The sequence below is a fragment of the Dendronephthya gigantea genome, unplaced genomic scaffold (assembly GCF_004324835.1).
Source record: "Dendronephthya gigantea isolate DGI-Jeju-01 unplaced genomic scaffold, DenGig_1.0 000040F, whole genome shotgun sequence".
Classification (NCBI taxonomy): Eukaryota; Metazoa; Cnidaria; class Anthozoa; order Malacalcyonacea; family Nephtheidae; genus Dendronephthya; species Dendronephthya gigantea.
In genome coordinates, this window is record NW_021163050.1 from 620,792 (window position 1) to 638,123 (window position 17,332).

General features: G+C 38.3%; 1 protein-coding gene across 1 annotated transcript; it reads right to left on the reverse strand.

Moving 5' to 3' along the window:
• Nucleotides 1-707: 707 nt before the first annotated feature.
• LOC114526629 lies at nucleotides 708-1,295 on the reverse strand. Its single transcript, XM_028548213.1, has one exon. It carries the CDS (start codon nucleotides 1,293-1,295, stop codon nucleotides 708-710), a length of 588 nt encoding a protein of 195 aa, XP_028404014.1.
• Nucleotides 1,296-17,332: the final 16,037 nt, after the last annotated feature.

The window sequence follows — 17,332 nt, forward strand, 5'->3', positions numbered from 1 at the left end:
TAATTTTATCTATTATCCATTTTTTGGTATAATTGGGTCTTAGAAATGCATTTTCAGTATCCAACAACAAACATACATAACAAAACGTTAACGATTAAAATGGCTAAGGCTAGCTAACAAAATATCATACAGATCACTGAAATCAGGGATTAATGTCACTGGTGTCTAATGCATACTTGACGCCTGTATTCAAAAAGCTCTTTCACACTCACAGTCATTGAGTGTGACATATAAATTTTGTTAATGCTGATCAATGAGAAAGTTTTTTTTGAATAGATAGGAAGATATAAGATAAATCATTGAAATCAAGTCCCTTTTTGGCTGGAAATACCGCCATTATGAGAAGATTAGGATCTCCCCCTGGATCTCTCACTCAATGAGTTTGAGTGTGAGTGAGCTTTTAGAATACAGGCGTAAGTCTATAAGAAGTCAATCAGAAGTAACACTGTAGTTGTAAACGTAGTGCCTACGCGATTTCTTCATTACGAAATCATTAATCAGCGATGAAACTGAAAGGTTTCGCAGAATTTCGGCTTCCATGTTGAGACGCGCGAGACTGTTTAGACGTTTCTGCCCCATGGAAGATCGAATTTCGCTTTTAAGTAGTTTAAGCTTAGAGAACGACCTTTCGCCAGAACAGTTCGAGATCATCAAGCTTAAATATATGCGAAATAGGATTACAGTATTAGGGAATAACTGTCTCCAGATTATTGGCAACAATTAGGCGGTAAAGACGTTCGCAAGAAGCCAAACTTCGCAGCAATTTCTGAATAGGCGTCCAATCGTTTCTGCAATTCACTGGCGATGCTGTCTACAATTACCAGAAACGTTCCTGTCCGAAACTTGTCGGCTGGAGTCTGCGGCTGTTCAGGTGCTGCTTCCGGATCATCGTAATGGCGATTACGTCGACGCACTCGTTGGACGTCTTCCTTGTATTGGTCACATTCACTCAGTACCTTTCCTTTCCTTTCGAACTCTTCGAATCTGGTGCGCAGCTTTCGGATAAAATCCGCAAGAGACTCGTAGATTGCAACGGCTGAATTGAGGTCTTGTTCGGCGGACTGTAGAACTTGACTGCTGCCGTGAAAACGATGTAGAATATGATACCACAAAACAGCTAGTATGCCTGTTTCCAGCCGATTCATGATGTCGACATAACCTCTTGCTTCTTCCCGGGTGGCAGCTTTCTGTTCCATGTCGCCAGCAAGCTCTAACAAGGCATCGCAGATTTCATCATATCCGTCCACCAGCGCTTTCGTCGCATCTGCGCGTGCGAACCAGCGAGTATCAGACATGCGCTTGAGAGTTGGAAGGCTTCTGCTAGATAGTTTGTCACTAAGAACTTTCCAGCGATGCGTTGCAGCGGAAAAAAAGGAATACATTCCTTGGAGAAATTTGAAAAAGGCAACGGCTGCCAGACAGCAACCTGCTGCAGATTCACCAACCAAGTTAAGCGAATGTGCCGCACAGGGTACATAATGAGCCACCTCACAATGCTGTCGGATAACGGCCTGCATACCATTGTATCTGCCACTCATGTTGCTTGCGTTGTCGTAGGACTGACCTCGGCAGTTCGCGATATCAATGTCATGCTTCTCCAGGAATTTCAGCAAGCTTTCCGCTAGTTCTCGCCCACTGTGACCTTGCATGTCCAGAAAGGTAACAAACCGCTCAACAGGACCTGATGGCAAAACATACCGTAGAATGCAGGAGAGCTGGTCAACGTGAGAAACATCTGGGGTTGAATCGACAGAAACAATATTTTGCCGACTTCACTTCCGAAATAATCTGATCCAGCACACGATTTCCCATCAAATCGATTAATTCTTCACAAACTGTCTTAGACAGATATGATGTGTGACCCCGTCCCTTGTTTGTGTGTAACTTTATATGCTGCGCAAGAAATGGATCGAACTTCGCCAAGAATTCCAATATGCCCAAGTAGTTTCCGTTTTTGGCAGAACCGACAATTTCATCTGAGCCACGAAACGCTAATCCACGCTCACCCAGTAAGCAAACAGCTTCGACCGCCCGCTCTAGGACCGCACACCAGTAATCACGCTCTGTCTTCGCCTGTTTGATTAGTTCTGCATCAACACGAGAATTTGTATCGCTGCGTTGCAGTAGCTGAATCATGGCTTGTCGGTGATTTAAACTCTTCTCGTGTCGTGAAATTTGCTGAGAAGCATGTTTCCAGTCACTGCACCCCTGCTTTCCAAAAACTAAGACATCTGTCATCAGTTTGCACGCAAAACAGTATAGTGAATGTTGGGATGGTGAGTAACAGAGCCAAGTGCGAGGATGTTGCTCCTTCGTGAGTTGGTGCGTATAAGTGAACAAAGTTTTCTGGCACTGTCGCATGTATTTATCGCCTTTGGGTAGTGTGGATGTGGCACTAAAATCTGCATCAGAATTATTGCAGTCGCTACTTCCCTTCATTGCCCAGTATTCTCTCATGCTGTTCGAAATGGTATTTGGCCATAATCCTAAATCAGAGGAATGGGGATCAGAGAGATCGTTAGATATTACAGGTATCTCTGTTGTGCTCGATCCGCTAGCTCCTTCATCATGTTGCTGACATTGCACATCCGTAAGGGCGTCTACAGAGATACTGCTACTACTGGCGTCCAAGTCGCTAGTCTCACCGCTTGGAGTTGGAGCGCTGCTATTGGAACCGAATAGTGTTGAGATTTTTGGTACTTTGCTCAATAGGTTGCGTTCCCGTGAGGCACGTTCTTCCTTCGCTTTGCGTTTTGCTGCTCCAGAGAGGTGTTTACGATTTTTGTCTCTGTCTCGACCGCCACTTGCAGAACTCATTGCCCACTCTAATGTAGCATTCTGTAGGAAACAGGATTTTTACATGCCGTCACATTTACATTTACACTGTTACAGTCAAAACAAAAATTTTAAAAAAATCTCGAAGTTTTGCGGCTGATAAAATAAACTGCGAGCTAATTTAATAAATTACTGTGCAGTGGTGTAGTGAAACTGTGAAAGTGCATAATTATGAGACAAAAACGGAAAATCAACCCCCGCGGAACATAACGGCGTAACCTAGACATTATAGTCGGGTCTTATTTCAATGTCTGGCATTGTCAGCTAGTCAGCTACACAGTATATACAAGGCCAAAGAGTCAAAGACTGCACCGTTAATTCTATTCATATACACATTTGTGCATTTTCGAATATAATTACGTGAACAAATTATATCTTGAATTACAGTTTCCCAGTTCGCAGGACGGCGCTGAGTTTTGTTTTGCTTAGTTACAAATTGCGCGTTCACGCAAACGGTAAATTCGCGCATATTGTTTTTTCATCAGTGAAATATATAATATCGTCATAGTCGATACACGTTGTTTTAAAACCCAAGATTTAACAGACTTAACATAATAACATTTAGGTTTATCGTATAACACCGACAGTTCAGATATAGATGCATCTTGATCCATGCATGGCACGCACATTGACAAGTATTGAAATTTCATATACGGAAATATTATAATAGTAATATAACTAATACTTACCAAACTTCAGCCTCCTTTCACCTTTCAATCAATAAATGTTCAACTTCAATAACAATTGTCAAAGCTGTTGTTGACGAACAGTGTTACACTTTATCATACAACGCCAGAACGACTTCTATTTAATATCTCAATTGGGCGATACACAAGACAATGGCCTGCCTAGCCCAGGGCCCCAGGATCATATATCTCAACAGGAGATTGCATGCTTATGGTTGCATATTTTCCTGGGTCAATTAACAAGCCTAGGGGCCCTGAATGCGCTAGTCGTGAGGCCCAAATGCGCAATGGTCCCAAATGCGCGAACCGAGAGGGCCCCAAATGAGCGAACCGAGACTGAGTGATAAAATGGGCGTGTTTTCGTTAAAATGGGCGTGGCACAGTAAAGCGCGAGGCCCCCATAAGCGCGAGGCCCGCGGCATATGCCGCATCTGCCACGACGTTAATCCGGCCCTGCATAAATGATCGTCATTATCAGCATCCAAAAGAGACAAGTTCTCTAAGTGGTACAATTTGTCGTAGAAAAGGCTGAGGCATCCAGCAAGCATGTCATGCCACAACCTTTCAATCCTTTGATTGTGGGTGCTTTTACCTTAAAGAAACAATTAAATTTTGATAGATGTGAACGAGTAATTAGTTACGAATATTAAATATTGTTGTTAAAAAAGATTACAAAAAAAAATCTCAATTCTGATTGGTTTAGAGCAGTGCAATTTTTAGGAAATCCCAGTGCCAAAAAAAGAAATTCCAGTGCTTATTTCTTCAAGACGTTTTTAAGAATGCTACTGAGTGTTATAATTGTTGTCTTTTATAAATTAAATATTTAATGTAAAAACGTTGAAACCTATTTATTTTGACATTACTTGAAAACAACATGTGACTGCGCATGAATTTTGTTAATTGAATAAGTTATTAATCATATAATTGCGTAGCATGTGTCGCTAAATTTTTTAATGTATATTATTAATAATATACATAGATTCTGGTGCAATTTGGAAACAAACATGCAGTCGTGAGTTTTTCAAAGACTTCAAATTCCACTCGTCCTTTGGACTTTTGCTATTTTGAGGTCTTTCAAAAACTCCAAATTGCACTCGAAACCATGCAATTAGGGAGGTTAAGATTGACTTCCGCTACGAGTACCAATAGCAATAATCAGTCACACGCATGCGCGTACTTAACAATCGTCAAAAATATGACAACACTGAAAGTCGCGAGTACCGTTTTGGGGCTGAAAATGGAAGTGGATAGGTAGGCAAAGTACCGAATAATATTTACTGTATTATTGTCATTTTCTGTGGTAGTTTTCTAATAATATTATTTAGTTTTTATTTGTATCATGTTTCTGCTTTGTTTGGTGAGATTGTGATTAGAGTTTTTGATGTGAATACAGCCGCTATACTCCGCCATGTTTATTTACTTCTTATGGAAGTCACAATCTTAACGCTTTAAAATTTCCGCGCTGCTAAACTGTAATACGTCATGCATTTTCATCGGTACTGATAGTGGAAGTAGATCTTAACCACCCTATTACCTATACAAAGACTGCTTTATGATGTGTAATAATTATATATACTTGCTGTCCATGCAACATGATGATTTTACTGGATTGATTATTCAGGATGCAAATAATTCTTTACTCGTGATTACATAATATTATCACCTGTGATCATACTTCCTCTTCCAGGACCATGTTGAACATGATTAAGCATGTATACCAAACTTCAACATTTTCCCCACCTTTATTGGATCTTACCCTTGAAGGTACTCCATATTCAGCAACAGCTTCTTGAAAACATGCAAGAACTGTGTGTCCTTTATTGTTATTGAATGCTTTAAGGAAGTCAAGAGTACCCATCAATGCCACCATGTATCACAATATGCCACCTTTAATATGTACTTACTCTTCAATATTTAAACTTTGTTTTTAAAAAAAGTATTGCTTGTGTTTAATAAATACTAAAGGCAGGTTTCCATTTTATCATTATGATTGCTAAAAAAATGAAGCGATTGTAACGATTAAATGGAGACCAGCTTTAACAATATTTATTGCACATGACACTCTTACCTTATCAATTTGTGGTTTCCATCTATGTATGTGCCATAGCGACAAGGGATATTTCACAAGATTACTCTCTGCGTTTTATTGTTCTTCTCCACCTCTCCATCAAACCAATAGGGTCAGTGCGTAACAGTGATTGTCTTACTCTTTCCCACTGAACTCTAATTCCATGGCTTTGAAGATACCCTTTCACCATACGTAATTCCCAATTTGGATGACTATTAGTTGCACTGACTACAAGCTCATCTAGCAGTGGATTATCTATTGTACTGTACGTACCTTACAGATAGTATAAATAACTTTACCTTAGATACTGTTAGTAACTATTCCTACCTAATGACTTGTTTTGTTTTGGCTAGTAAAGTTTGCATGGGGTTGAAGGTTGATTTGTGGAAATTAGTGTACCCTGAAGCTTCAGGTGGTTTGTTTACTAAACCTCTACATACTTTTGGGTACACTTACCATTAAAAGAAAAAAAACATGGTATGTATAAAAATTAAATTAACACTTTTGACACTGCACTGTATTGAGTGTGGTACAAAATTATAAATGCATTTTTATTGTCACTACCCAGACACTCATAACATAAAATTTAATGGTACAATACCTGACATGCTCATACCAAAATTGGACATCTATCTTTCTACAGTGCGACAACTGACTCCAAGAATAGCACTTCTGTGGATTGGGGTGAATTGGGACAATCAGGTGAATTGGGACACCAATTTTATTAAATTGTTGCTTACATACAATGGAGTAAATGTGCTTTGTTGTTAAACATCATGTTTGCCATACTTGGCTAAGTGCTATAAGGTTTCCAAAAAACTGAAGTAATTTAAGTTTTACATATTATTGTGCGAAAAAATAGAGTAAGATTTAAAATCATAAAATTTGTGATCTGTGATCCACAAAAAACATCTTATTATCTTGCTGCATCGCCAGCATGGGTGCAAAAATTTCACCAGGGATTCATTAATGCATTCATGCCCAGTACCAGGAGCTAAAAATCTGCGTTATTTCTGGTTTACCAGGGACTTTGGGGGCAACTCCGTACAATGGGTGATGATTTGAGGTGAATTGGGACATAACAGGATCTCATGTTTGCAACAATTTCCAACTGTCATGATCTTGGGATTTGAATCTTTTGAATAAAAATGTATGAGAAATTACAAAAGAGTTGTTGGTTCATGTAAAAAGAGGCATGCAGATTTTACAAAAGAGACACTTATTAGTGCTATTAAAGCAGTTAAGGCTGGTATGGGAATTCGTGAAGCCTCAAATTGCTTTGGTATTCCAAAATCAACATTGCATAGAAAGGTTCATGGCCTTCAATCGAAGCCACATGGTGGCCAAACCTGCCTCACATCTGAGGAAGAAACTGCAATTGTGAGTCATTTAATGATAGTTGGTGAGTGGGGATTTCCATTCTCAAGTTTAGACGTTCGTATTCTGGTTAAATGGTATCTGGATATGTCAAATAAAAGGGTCAATAAATCTAAAGATAACCTTCCAGGTGTTGAGTGGGCAAAAAGCTTTTTGAAACGTCATGTGAATGGTGTTCGTCCACGTAAATGTCAGAATATTAAAACCAAATGGGCAGAAATGGATAAAAAGGAGTTTGAAACATATTTTGAACATTTAAAAGTCGCATTGGACGGAATTCCACCCGAAAATATTTTAAACTATGATGAAACAAATCTTTCAGATGACCCTGGATCTGAAAAACTCATGTTTAAACATGGTAAAAAATATCTGGAGCGTATTATGAACTATACCAAAGGTAGCACAAGTATAATGTTTTGTGGCACTGCCAGCGGTGAACTGCTACCAGTTTGTTGTCTATAAGGCTGTCAACATGTGGAATACATGGACTGCTGGAGGACCCGAAAGGTGCTCGTTTTAACCGTACTAAGAGTGGCTAGTTTGATGCAGTTGCTTTTAATGATTGGGTTTTGGACTACTGTGTTGCCATGGGCACGACGCAGAGAAGGGAGAGAAGTAGTCATTGGTGACAACCTGTCTAGCCATTTTTCACTGGATGTGATTACGTTGTGTGAGGAAAACAACATATCCTTTATATGTTTGCTACCCAACAGTACACATCTCTCTCAGCCACTAGATGTGGCCTTTTATGGCCCACTCAAACGTAAATGGAGGAAAATATTGGAATCTTTGTGGAAAGAAAAAAATCCATCCCTGGGAAGTCTTTCAAAAGACTCATTCCCTGGTCTTTTGAAAGAGTTGGTTGCATCTCTGAATGCAGGTAACGTGACTTCTGTCTTTAGAGCATGTGGCATTTACCCTTTCAATCCTCAAGAGTTAATAGCGAAATTACCACAGAGTCAAGATGGTACTACATCCTCCAGTGCCAACATCTCTAAAGCTGTGCTTGAGCAATTAAAATGAATGCGCAACCCAGAGGACAAGAAACCGCCTGAGCGTAGGAAACATGTAAGTGTACAACCTGGGAAAAGTGTTAGTGTAAGTGATATTGAAGATGAAGGCAAATCTGAAAATGAGGGTGATGATGAGAAAGAGTCTGATGATTCTAGTGGGTCTGAAGATGAATCAGTTAAGTCAGAAAATGATCCTCCAGATTCAGGACTGGACCTGTTAATGCTCCAAAATATTGAAGTTGGATAATGGGTCAAAGTTTTATATGAAAACGAAGTGTTCATTGGCAAAGTTCTAAAAAAAAGTTCAGGGGGAAACCATGGTCCAATGTTTAGAAAAACCGTTTGGTATTAAAGAACCTCAGAACCTTGAACGAGAAAAAGATGCTATTTTTTATGAAAACGTTTATGACTGTGATGTCACTCCAACATGAAAGAAAGCTGGACGGGGCTGGAAGTATGTACTTCCAAATACTAAATTTCTGGTTTCACAATGACTGTTATTGCACTTAAACTAAAGTTCACCTAATCTGCAAATGAAAAACCTGTTATACAAATGACATTGTATAACTCCATTTATAATAAGATTTGTTAAAATTTGGGGAGTGGGATTACTTTACTTATATTGTATATTCATTTATTTAAAGACATGTCTAATTGCTTTTGTTTTATCTCACTTCAATTAGTATCATTCTCTTAGTCCTACCAATCTAATTTGCAGCATTTAAAATTCCAGTATAACTGTTTTTAAGAAGACACAATTAATTTTAGTCTTAGTAGAATTACAGTCTGAGGTGAATTGGGACAAGGCTTATTTCTATAAAACAATATCCCCCATGTCAATGTTTTATATTAAAAATCGAGTGGGTTGACTGGAATTATAATGAAGAATTGCTGTATGTCTTCAAGTATAAACAAGTCACATACAGACAAACCCCCCCTTCACTTAACTGTGCTACACATAACATAAAGTAACGACAATCATGTTACAGCTGTCACTACTTATTGCGTTTCTGATTTTAGCGTTTATTGCGTTTCTGATGTAAGACAAACTGGTTGATCTTTGGCCAAAATACAGGTGTTTATACAATGTGAATTCTACAAATTTTAGAAACAGAGAGAAACGGGAATGCGCTATTGCAGAAATAACTAGTAAGCTTTCTCAAACAGGTAATATAATTATTAGCACTTGAATAACGGTGTTTAAAGCGGAAGTCTAGGCTAGTCCAACGCAACAGCAACAAAAATAGAAGCACGTCTTCATTTTCATCCATAATTTGGTTTTTGCAATCTGTCCGCCATCTTGGATGTTTACTTTCGTATATTACACATGCGCTGTTAAGACAATCCATAAGCAGATAAGCTTTCAGTTTGCCGCACACGGAAACAGGGCTGCAAATTACTGCCGGTCATCGGACATTGTCCGACCAAATTTGATGTTTTGTCCGATCAAATCGTCTTATGATCGCACATGTGACCGATGGAATTTTACTTGTATTAAATATCCAATCTCAAATTTATTCTAAGCATCTCTTCTCATTGATTTCCCAAATTAATAATAATTTAACAAATACCTGTAGCAATTTATCAAGAAAAGTGATATCAAGTTATTGCGCTTTCAGTGCGTATAAATATATATATATTATATGACTATTAAGAAGTTGTAACCTAGTTCAAAATTCGAATTCCTGAAACAGGCATCGGTGTAAGATGAAGTATTGCTATAGATAGCTTGCGGCGCCTGCGTTGCCGGAAAATAAACATGGCGACAAATTAAAGTATAGAAAATATAACATGCGATCTCAAAAGGCTTCAGGAAACTCTAAAGAATGCTACTACAAAAGATGAAGCTAAGCCGTTTTGTGATACGTTACTCAACAAGCATAACTCGAAAATCATTTGGTTAAAGGGGAAAGCAGCTCTTATTAGTGAAGAAAATTTAGAAAAAGATGATGTCGGACAAAAATTAATCCCGGATGATATCTATGTTGAAACTAATGAAGACAAAAATCCCAGCTTTTTTGCTTGCAATGCAAGTGGAAATGGCGACTGCCTTTTTAATGCTGCATCACGCATTCTTGTTGGCGATGAGTCACTTTGTCATTTTCTTCGCTTGGTAACTAGCATTGAACTGTATTTGAATTGTGATTTGTATGCAAACCATCATAAATTTGACCATTTTGTGAAATCAAAAGAACACAATAACTTTGATGAAGTCACACTATTTACCTCGTGTTTAACAAAGTATGGGATGTCAGTATGGGAACACTCTAGAAATCGAACTCTGGCCATTCAAGCAGAGGCAGGAGCATCTTGTGAGCGAAATGTATGGAGCGGATTGTTCAGCGTATTTGCTCTTGCAAATGTATTGGGGCGACCTATTTTCTCGGTTTACCCAAATGTGCAACCGAACTCAATAAGAGACTTCTTTCATGGGGTAATCTCCCCTTTTGTTCCTGGTAATGTGGAGCAAGTTACTGTTTATATCATGTGGTCAAGATTAAGTGATACATGTTTCAAATCAGAAACCCTCTGAAAAAAATCCCTCTGAAACAATCACGTGATGAGATGAAAAGTAACGAAGATGTACAAGAGCACAGGTCAGTGAAGAGAAAAATAACATCATTTTTCACTAAAATAACTGATCATCCTGTTACATCCTCTGTTTCTAATGCTGACCACCAAGTGAACAAAAAAGTTAGAACCATTAAACAAGACAAGGATGATCGGGTTACCACCACCAAACCTAACTGTAAAAGTTCAAGTGTTAATACGCCACCACCAGTACCAAAGCAAGGCAAAACTACAAGTAAGTTAAGTAACTGTAACACCGCCACAAGAAAGTGAACTCGTTTAACTGTAGAGAAATGGAAACATAACAGCTTAGCACAGTATGAAGCAGATACATGGCTAGATTATGATACTTCAAAAATGTCAACTAGGAGTGGGCAATATTGTACTGCATTGAAGTGCAAACTTTGTACTCAATTTCAATCCTCAATTGAGAAGAGAAAGCATTTTTCAAGAGCATTTATTGATGGTTCCACAAATTTTAGTTTGACTAATGTTATTGATCATGCAAATTCTGATATGCACAAAATTGCTATAAGCTTATTCCATGCAGAGAATGGGCAGAAAGCACAGCCTTTCAAAAACCAGCCTACACTAGATTTTTAAACTCAACCCAACTCAAGTTAAGGACCTCAAGAGAAAATTTGATTTATCGTATTTTATTGTTAAAGAAGAGTTGCCATTAGCAAAATATGAAAAAATCTTGAATCTTGAGAGATGACATGGAGTACCACATTCCGCAGTTTACTCCAACAGAACTGCTGCAACAGAATTCATATCTTACCAAGCAAAGGAACTTCAAACTGAGTTATCAAAGGACATTGCAGAAGCCAACTTTTATAGCATAATGTTTGATGGAACAACTGACAAATCAGTTACAGAACAGGAGGCAATTTTTGCACTGTACTTTGACCCTGATCCAGTTGAACCTGAATTAAGTGATAAAGGTGCTCCCATGGTTAAAGTAAAGATTTATCTCTCTAGAGAATGTCAAAAGTTCTGATGCTCAAGGTGTACTTGATGGAATCAAAAACTCTCTGGATACCTTAGGATTGAAAAGTTGCCTGGTACTCCACCAACTCCTTAAGGCCTTGGAGGTGATGGTTGCAGTACCAACAGAGGTGAAACTGGAGGAGTTCAAGCATTATTTCGCAAAGAATTCCCATGGTCCATTTTTGTGTGGTGCATGGCTCACCGACTAGAGCTGGCATTAAAGGATGCCCTAAGTAGTTCGTATTTCAAGGAAGTTGATGAAGCTCTACTTAGAATGTACTATCTGTATGAAAAAAGCCCTAAGAAGATGAGAGGTTTGGATGAAATATATAAAGCATACAAGGAAACATTTGACTTTGCTCAGGGATCATTAAAACCTAAGAGAGCAAGTGGTACCCGATGGATTGCCCATAAGCTTGATGCACTAAAACTTCTCGTTGACAAATTTGGAATTATAATGCAGCACCTAGAGACTCTAAGTTGTGACTAATCGGTGAAAAGTGCTGACCAAGCTAAATTGAGAGGCTATCTCAAAAAATGGAAAACAGGAAAGTTGTTTTTATTCTCCTGCTTTTTCATTGATTTGTTACAGCCAGCAGCATTTCTTTCTTACGCTTTTCAAGAAAACAATGTTGATGCTGTTTCTGTGACGCTTGCTCTCTCAAAAACGAAGAAGTCATTAAACACACTTCGCACTAAAAAACCTGAAAACCTGCCAACAGTTAAGTTTTATTTTCAAAAAGTGCAAGAGGAAGAATATCAAGGCACTAAACTACCTGGTTTCGAATCTGCTGTTGGTGACTTAAAGCAAAATGCAGGTAGATATGTTTCCTTGGTAGAAAATGCAATCGAACGCCGCCTTGTTGGCACAGATGATATTTCTACAGTCGCAAGTTTATTGAACTGTGAAGTATGGGAATGTGCCTCTAGAGAATCTATGAACGAGACTATTTTGCTCTTCTTGGCGAAGTTCAAAGATCCTTTAATTCAGCAAGGCCTACAAGTTTCTGACATCGAAGTTGTTCAGGAATGGAATGACATGGTTGATTTTGCATCTATGTATCTTTCACTCTCATGTCAGCATTACAGATGTACCTGGTATAAGATATTCCATGTGTCCAGAGCCAGTAACTGGAAAAACATATTGTTGTTGATCCGTTTGCTTTTCACATTCCCTGTGTCAAATGCAGCTGTAGAGAGGCTTTTTAGCTGTTTAGGAAGAGTGAAGACATCACAGAGAAGTACTCTAAGCCAGGCAACACTTCAGCACACCTTACAAATTCTTGTTTCGGGAAAGGCTTTGGATAGTTACGATCCACACGCTGCCGTATGTGCTTGGGAAGAAGCAAAGAATAGACGTCCAAATCAAAGGCAACGAAAGAAATACAAAGAACGAAGAAAGGAGAGGCATTTCGGTATCAAAGACGTTTCCACAAGTGAGATCTCTGACGATTCTGACAATGAATTGCAATATGGGGAAAACGCGGCTGAAGAACGGCGCATTTCTGCACTTGGCAGTGTAGAGTTATTCAGTAGCACAAGTGGTAGTGATGAAGATGAACTATAGGCAATTCTGGTTAACTTGAGTAACAATGAGAACTTTTATTATGTATAAATATTGTTCATATTCAATTGGAGCGAAACAATAAATGCTAACTTTTTAATTAGGAAATTGATGAAACATAAAATATCATAAGTAAAACTTAAATCATGCATGTAAATGTTGAGTTCGTGCAGATAGACCCTCACCCGGATAATTTGCTATCATTCTTGCCTTCCGAAATACAGTCTGAGTCACTTCATTCCGAAATTTATTATGAATTTTTGTAGCTGATGCAAAGATTGCAATACAATTAGTAGTATCATAATGTTGTTTGTGCGCTAAGATTAATAATGATAACTGCATTTGTTAAATGGTACAAATAAATCAAACATAATCGTAATGATTTTACTTATGGAGTCTAAGCGTATAAGTACATGTATAAACCTGCGGCTACAAGGCGATTTTTGAGGACAATATTCTCTTCCTAGCGTATGTTATTGAGTGAATTATGTACACAGTTGTATGAGCTTTCTGCTTAGCGAAGTAAAGTAAACTCTCTGTCAATAGCATACACAAGGAAGAGAAAATCGCCGTCAAAAATCATCCGTATAGCCGCGCCTTATAACCCCGTTCTTAAATGCTAAAATGCCTAACGTCCGGTCGGGGTATTATATATATCAACTAAGCTAAGACGTGTCAGCCATTTCTGTTCCCTCACCTGCTTCTCTGAATTTAACTGGATTTTTGTAACTGCGAACAACGTAAGAAATCAGAATCTATTTCTCGCTTGGCAACATGCAGGTAATAATTATTGGTGAACAAGAATTTACTGATAAAAGTATAAATACGTAAACCGTAGGTAACATAAAGTACTGTGTGAGCATGGGTTTCGACTTTTTACATGCAGCTTACATAGCCTAGTCGTCTACAAAACACGTGGGAAAATTTGACCGACAAAAATCGTGAAATGTCCGACCACTTTTCGTCTTGGCCGGACATTTGTCCTTACAAGCAAAATAATAATTTGCAGCCCTGCGGAAAGATTTTGGCACGCGAGGCAGAAATTATCAAACATGCTAGATATTTGCTGTAAGTGGCACGAATAACCAAAGGGGCCTGAAAAGTCGCCCACACAGGAGAGCAACTGGCTTACGCCAATGGCCACGAATGAATTTTTGCTAAGCACATAGCTCTAGTGTGCGCTGGCCTTTAGTAAAAATTGAGTAAAGGTTTGGTAAAAGGTGCTGAATATATCTGGTCACACTGGTTTTATACGGCAGTGTGAAAGTTTAACTTTTCACGCAACAATTGAAATCGGAAATTTTATACAGCATTATTGGAAAGTTTTGCATAACGCAATTTAATGTTTTATATACGAAATTTGGCTATTTTACATGCGAACAGGGCACTTTGAAGTTTTATGTAGTAAGTCTGAATGTTTAATGCACCGTGATGTTGTGTGTTTTACATGAGGAAAGTCCAATAGGTTATGTGCAAATAGTTAATTGTTTTTCACCGAAAAGTTATATGTTTTGTGTGACAAACTTTTAAATCATCGAATATGCAAACTAATAGCTCGTATATATGTCAAACTTGAATTCTGGCGGAAATAGAACCTCATAATAGTAGTGGGCAAGGTGAAGCGGAGCAGGCAAACTCGGCAATAGCCGACTTGGTTGTTGATGGTGCAACAATTGAATGGGAAACTTTGAAGCAATACTAAGGCATGACGGAAGATGAGATCAAGGAAATATCTTTGAAAGATTTTGAAGCCTCTGAAAGTGAAGGAATGACCAAAAATACATGGATAGTCGTGGAGGGAAATGGATAGATGGGGCTCCTGTACTTGGTGAGTACATCCATTGTTCATTATCTAAGGAACCAAATAAAATGTTTTTCTTCAATGAAGACAACTTGCAGGCTTACCAGAATATCAAATCAAATAAATTTATTTTGTCAAAAAATGTATAATGAGGTTAGATAGCAGTAATATATTACAACTTATTGAATAGCAAGGTAGCCCAAATGAAACCAGAAGGCTTATAATATTGGGCTCCTTTCTAAATTAAATTTAACATTAAAGCCAGGTTACAGTCGCTTCTGCGCATGTGCCAGTTTTGTTTACATTTTTTGTTATGATACACTTTATTCATAACACCAAGTACCAAGTATATACATCAAATTGTATTTAATTACTTATACCAAAGATGGCGAAGGAGTGACCGAGTGAAACCAAAAGAACTAAGGTTCAATAAATCGTATTTGTACGTCTCTTGAAAGCGAAATAAAACTATTGCAAAAGTGTATGTCATTACATCTATTATCACAGCTGGAGCGTCTTCTCAATGCCGAAAGTACGAAGGTGTGAGATCGAATCAAATCAATCAATCGTAATCCATTGATCGAAGTCATCGAACTGTTTATATTGTTTAGTTTCGGAGTTAACGACTTTAAAGTGTTATATATGCTTTTAATCATGGAACCTCTTGTGTGGTATATCTATCCCTTGGCAGTATTGTTGTTGCGGTCATGGCTGAAGCAATGGTTGAAAGTCATGCGCTTGACGAATTCGAATTGAGTTTTATTGAAAATGCTGCCGCACAGCCAAACGTTGACAGGGTAACGACATGCAATTGTAACGGTCATTGCCTGCGAGAAAAAGGATTTTTGCAATTTTTGCCGTTGCCGAAGCATAAATAGCTACTGCTCCAGAGCTTGTCACGGCGAAGACTTCGGCTATTGCATGAACAACAGAAGAGTTCAGGAAAGCGATAGCGAGGAAACGGTAGGTATTATAAAGTTACTGTTTGAATTATAAAACAATGTGATAAAGGTCTGACTTTACTGATATATTTTATCTATAAATAATTTTTCGTATTTAGTTATAACTCTGGAATATTAATTGTGATTTCCTGTTTTCCTTTCATGCTTTAGGATTCTGATTCCACACAAGGGGATCATGCTGACAGTGAATCTTATGATGGAGCAGAAAGTAGAAGTAGAGGAAGAGGCAGAGGACGTGCAAGAGGTCGAGCTAGGGGGAGAGGTCGAGCTAGGGGGAGAGGTAGAGCAAGAGGTGGACCAGGTGGCAACAGAGGTCGTGGAAGGGGGCGATTGAATGAAGAGCAAAATGCTGCTGAAAATCAAGCAAATCATAAACAGGAGTTGATGGTAACTGCCTTTTTATTTCTCTCAATTTGAATAAAGTTCTTTAAAATCATCATTTTTGTATATTATTTTAGTACACAATCATTTGCTAGATATATTCAAATCTACTTTATTTATTCAGAATCTAGTGGAGGCAATGGATATAAACAATTTACAAAGATTGGCCATTGAACTTCTCAGGAGACAGCCTGCTGCATGTGCTGATGTGGTGAATGGAGAGTTAATGCATGGGGATGGCTTCCAACCTGATCCAGAACCAGGCAATGATCCACCTGAGTGGTGTAATTGTGGACGCTGTGCTAATATGCCAACTCAAGAAGAAAACAAGTGCTGTGCTCGAGTGAGACGTCCATGCATATCTAGGACAAACCTGTTTAGACAATTGGTATTAGATGGTAATGTTTTAGAACTGCAAATGAGGTACCGGGAAGATGTTTTGGTCCTAGACAATCGAAGGAACAATGAAAACTTTCGTCATGCAGCATATAGACAATATGTCGTATGGCAACATGGGCGGTTGGGAAGAGGAAACAGAAGAGTTGTTCCCAGCTATTGCGTTTTGGCAATTCGTTCACGTTATCCTTCACCTAATGGTATATATACAGGCTATATGCCTGCCCGAGTGTAACTGTATTATATTAGATAGGAGTTTGTATATATTGATTAGCTCATGGTCTATAGAATGTACATGGTTACAGAAAGAGAGGTAAACATAATAAATTCATCTATGTAGGTGAACATAATTCTTGAATTAACCGTTTGTCTATGGTGGACAGTTAACCCATACCAATGTTATTGATAGAGATACACATGTTCTTGAACCTACAGTCTTCAATACTTAAGACAAAGACATGGATACAATTACCTCATCTATTTCATAAACATGTACAATATTCAATAGACTATGATTAGTTGTATTGTACAGTTGAGGGTAGCACAATGCACTTTGGTATGTTTTATATAAATTTAAGGTTATGTTTCAAATTGCAAATTGAACATTTTTAATTACTTTTATGGCTGTTTTGCTCTATATCAGAGCTCGTCAGCATGCCTAGGACGTGTTGAAAGACGTTGATGAAAT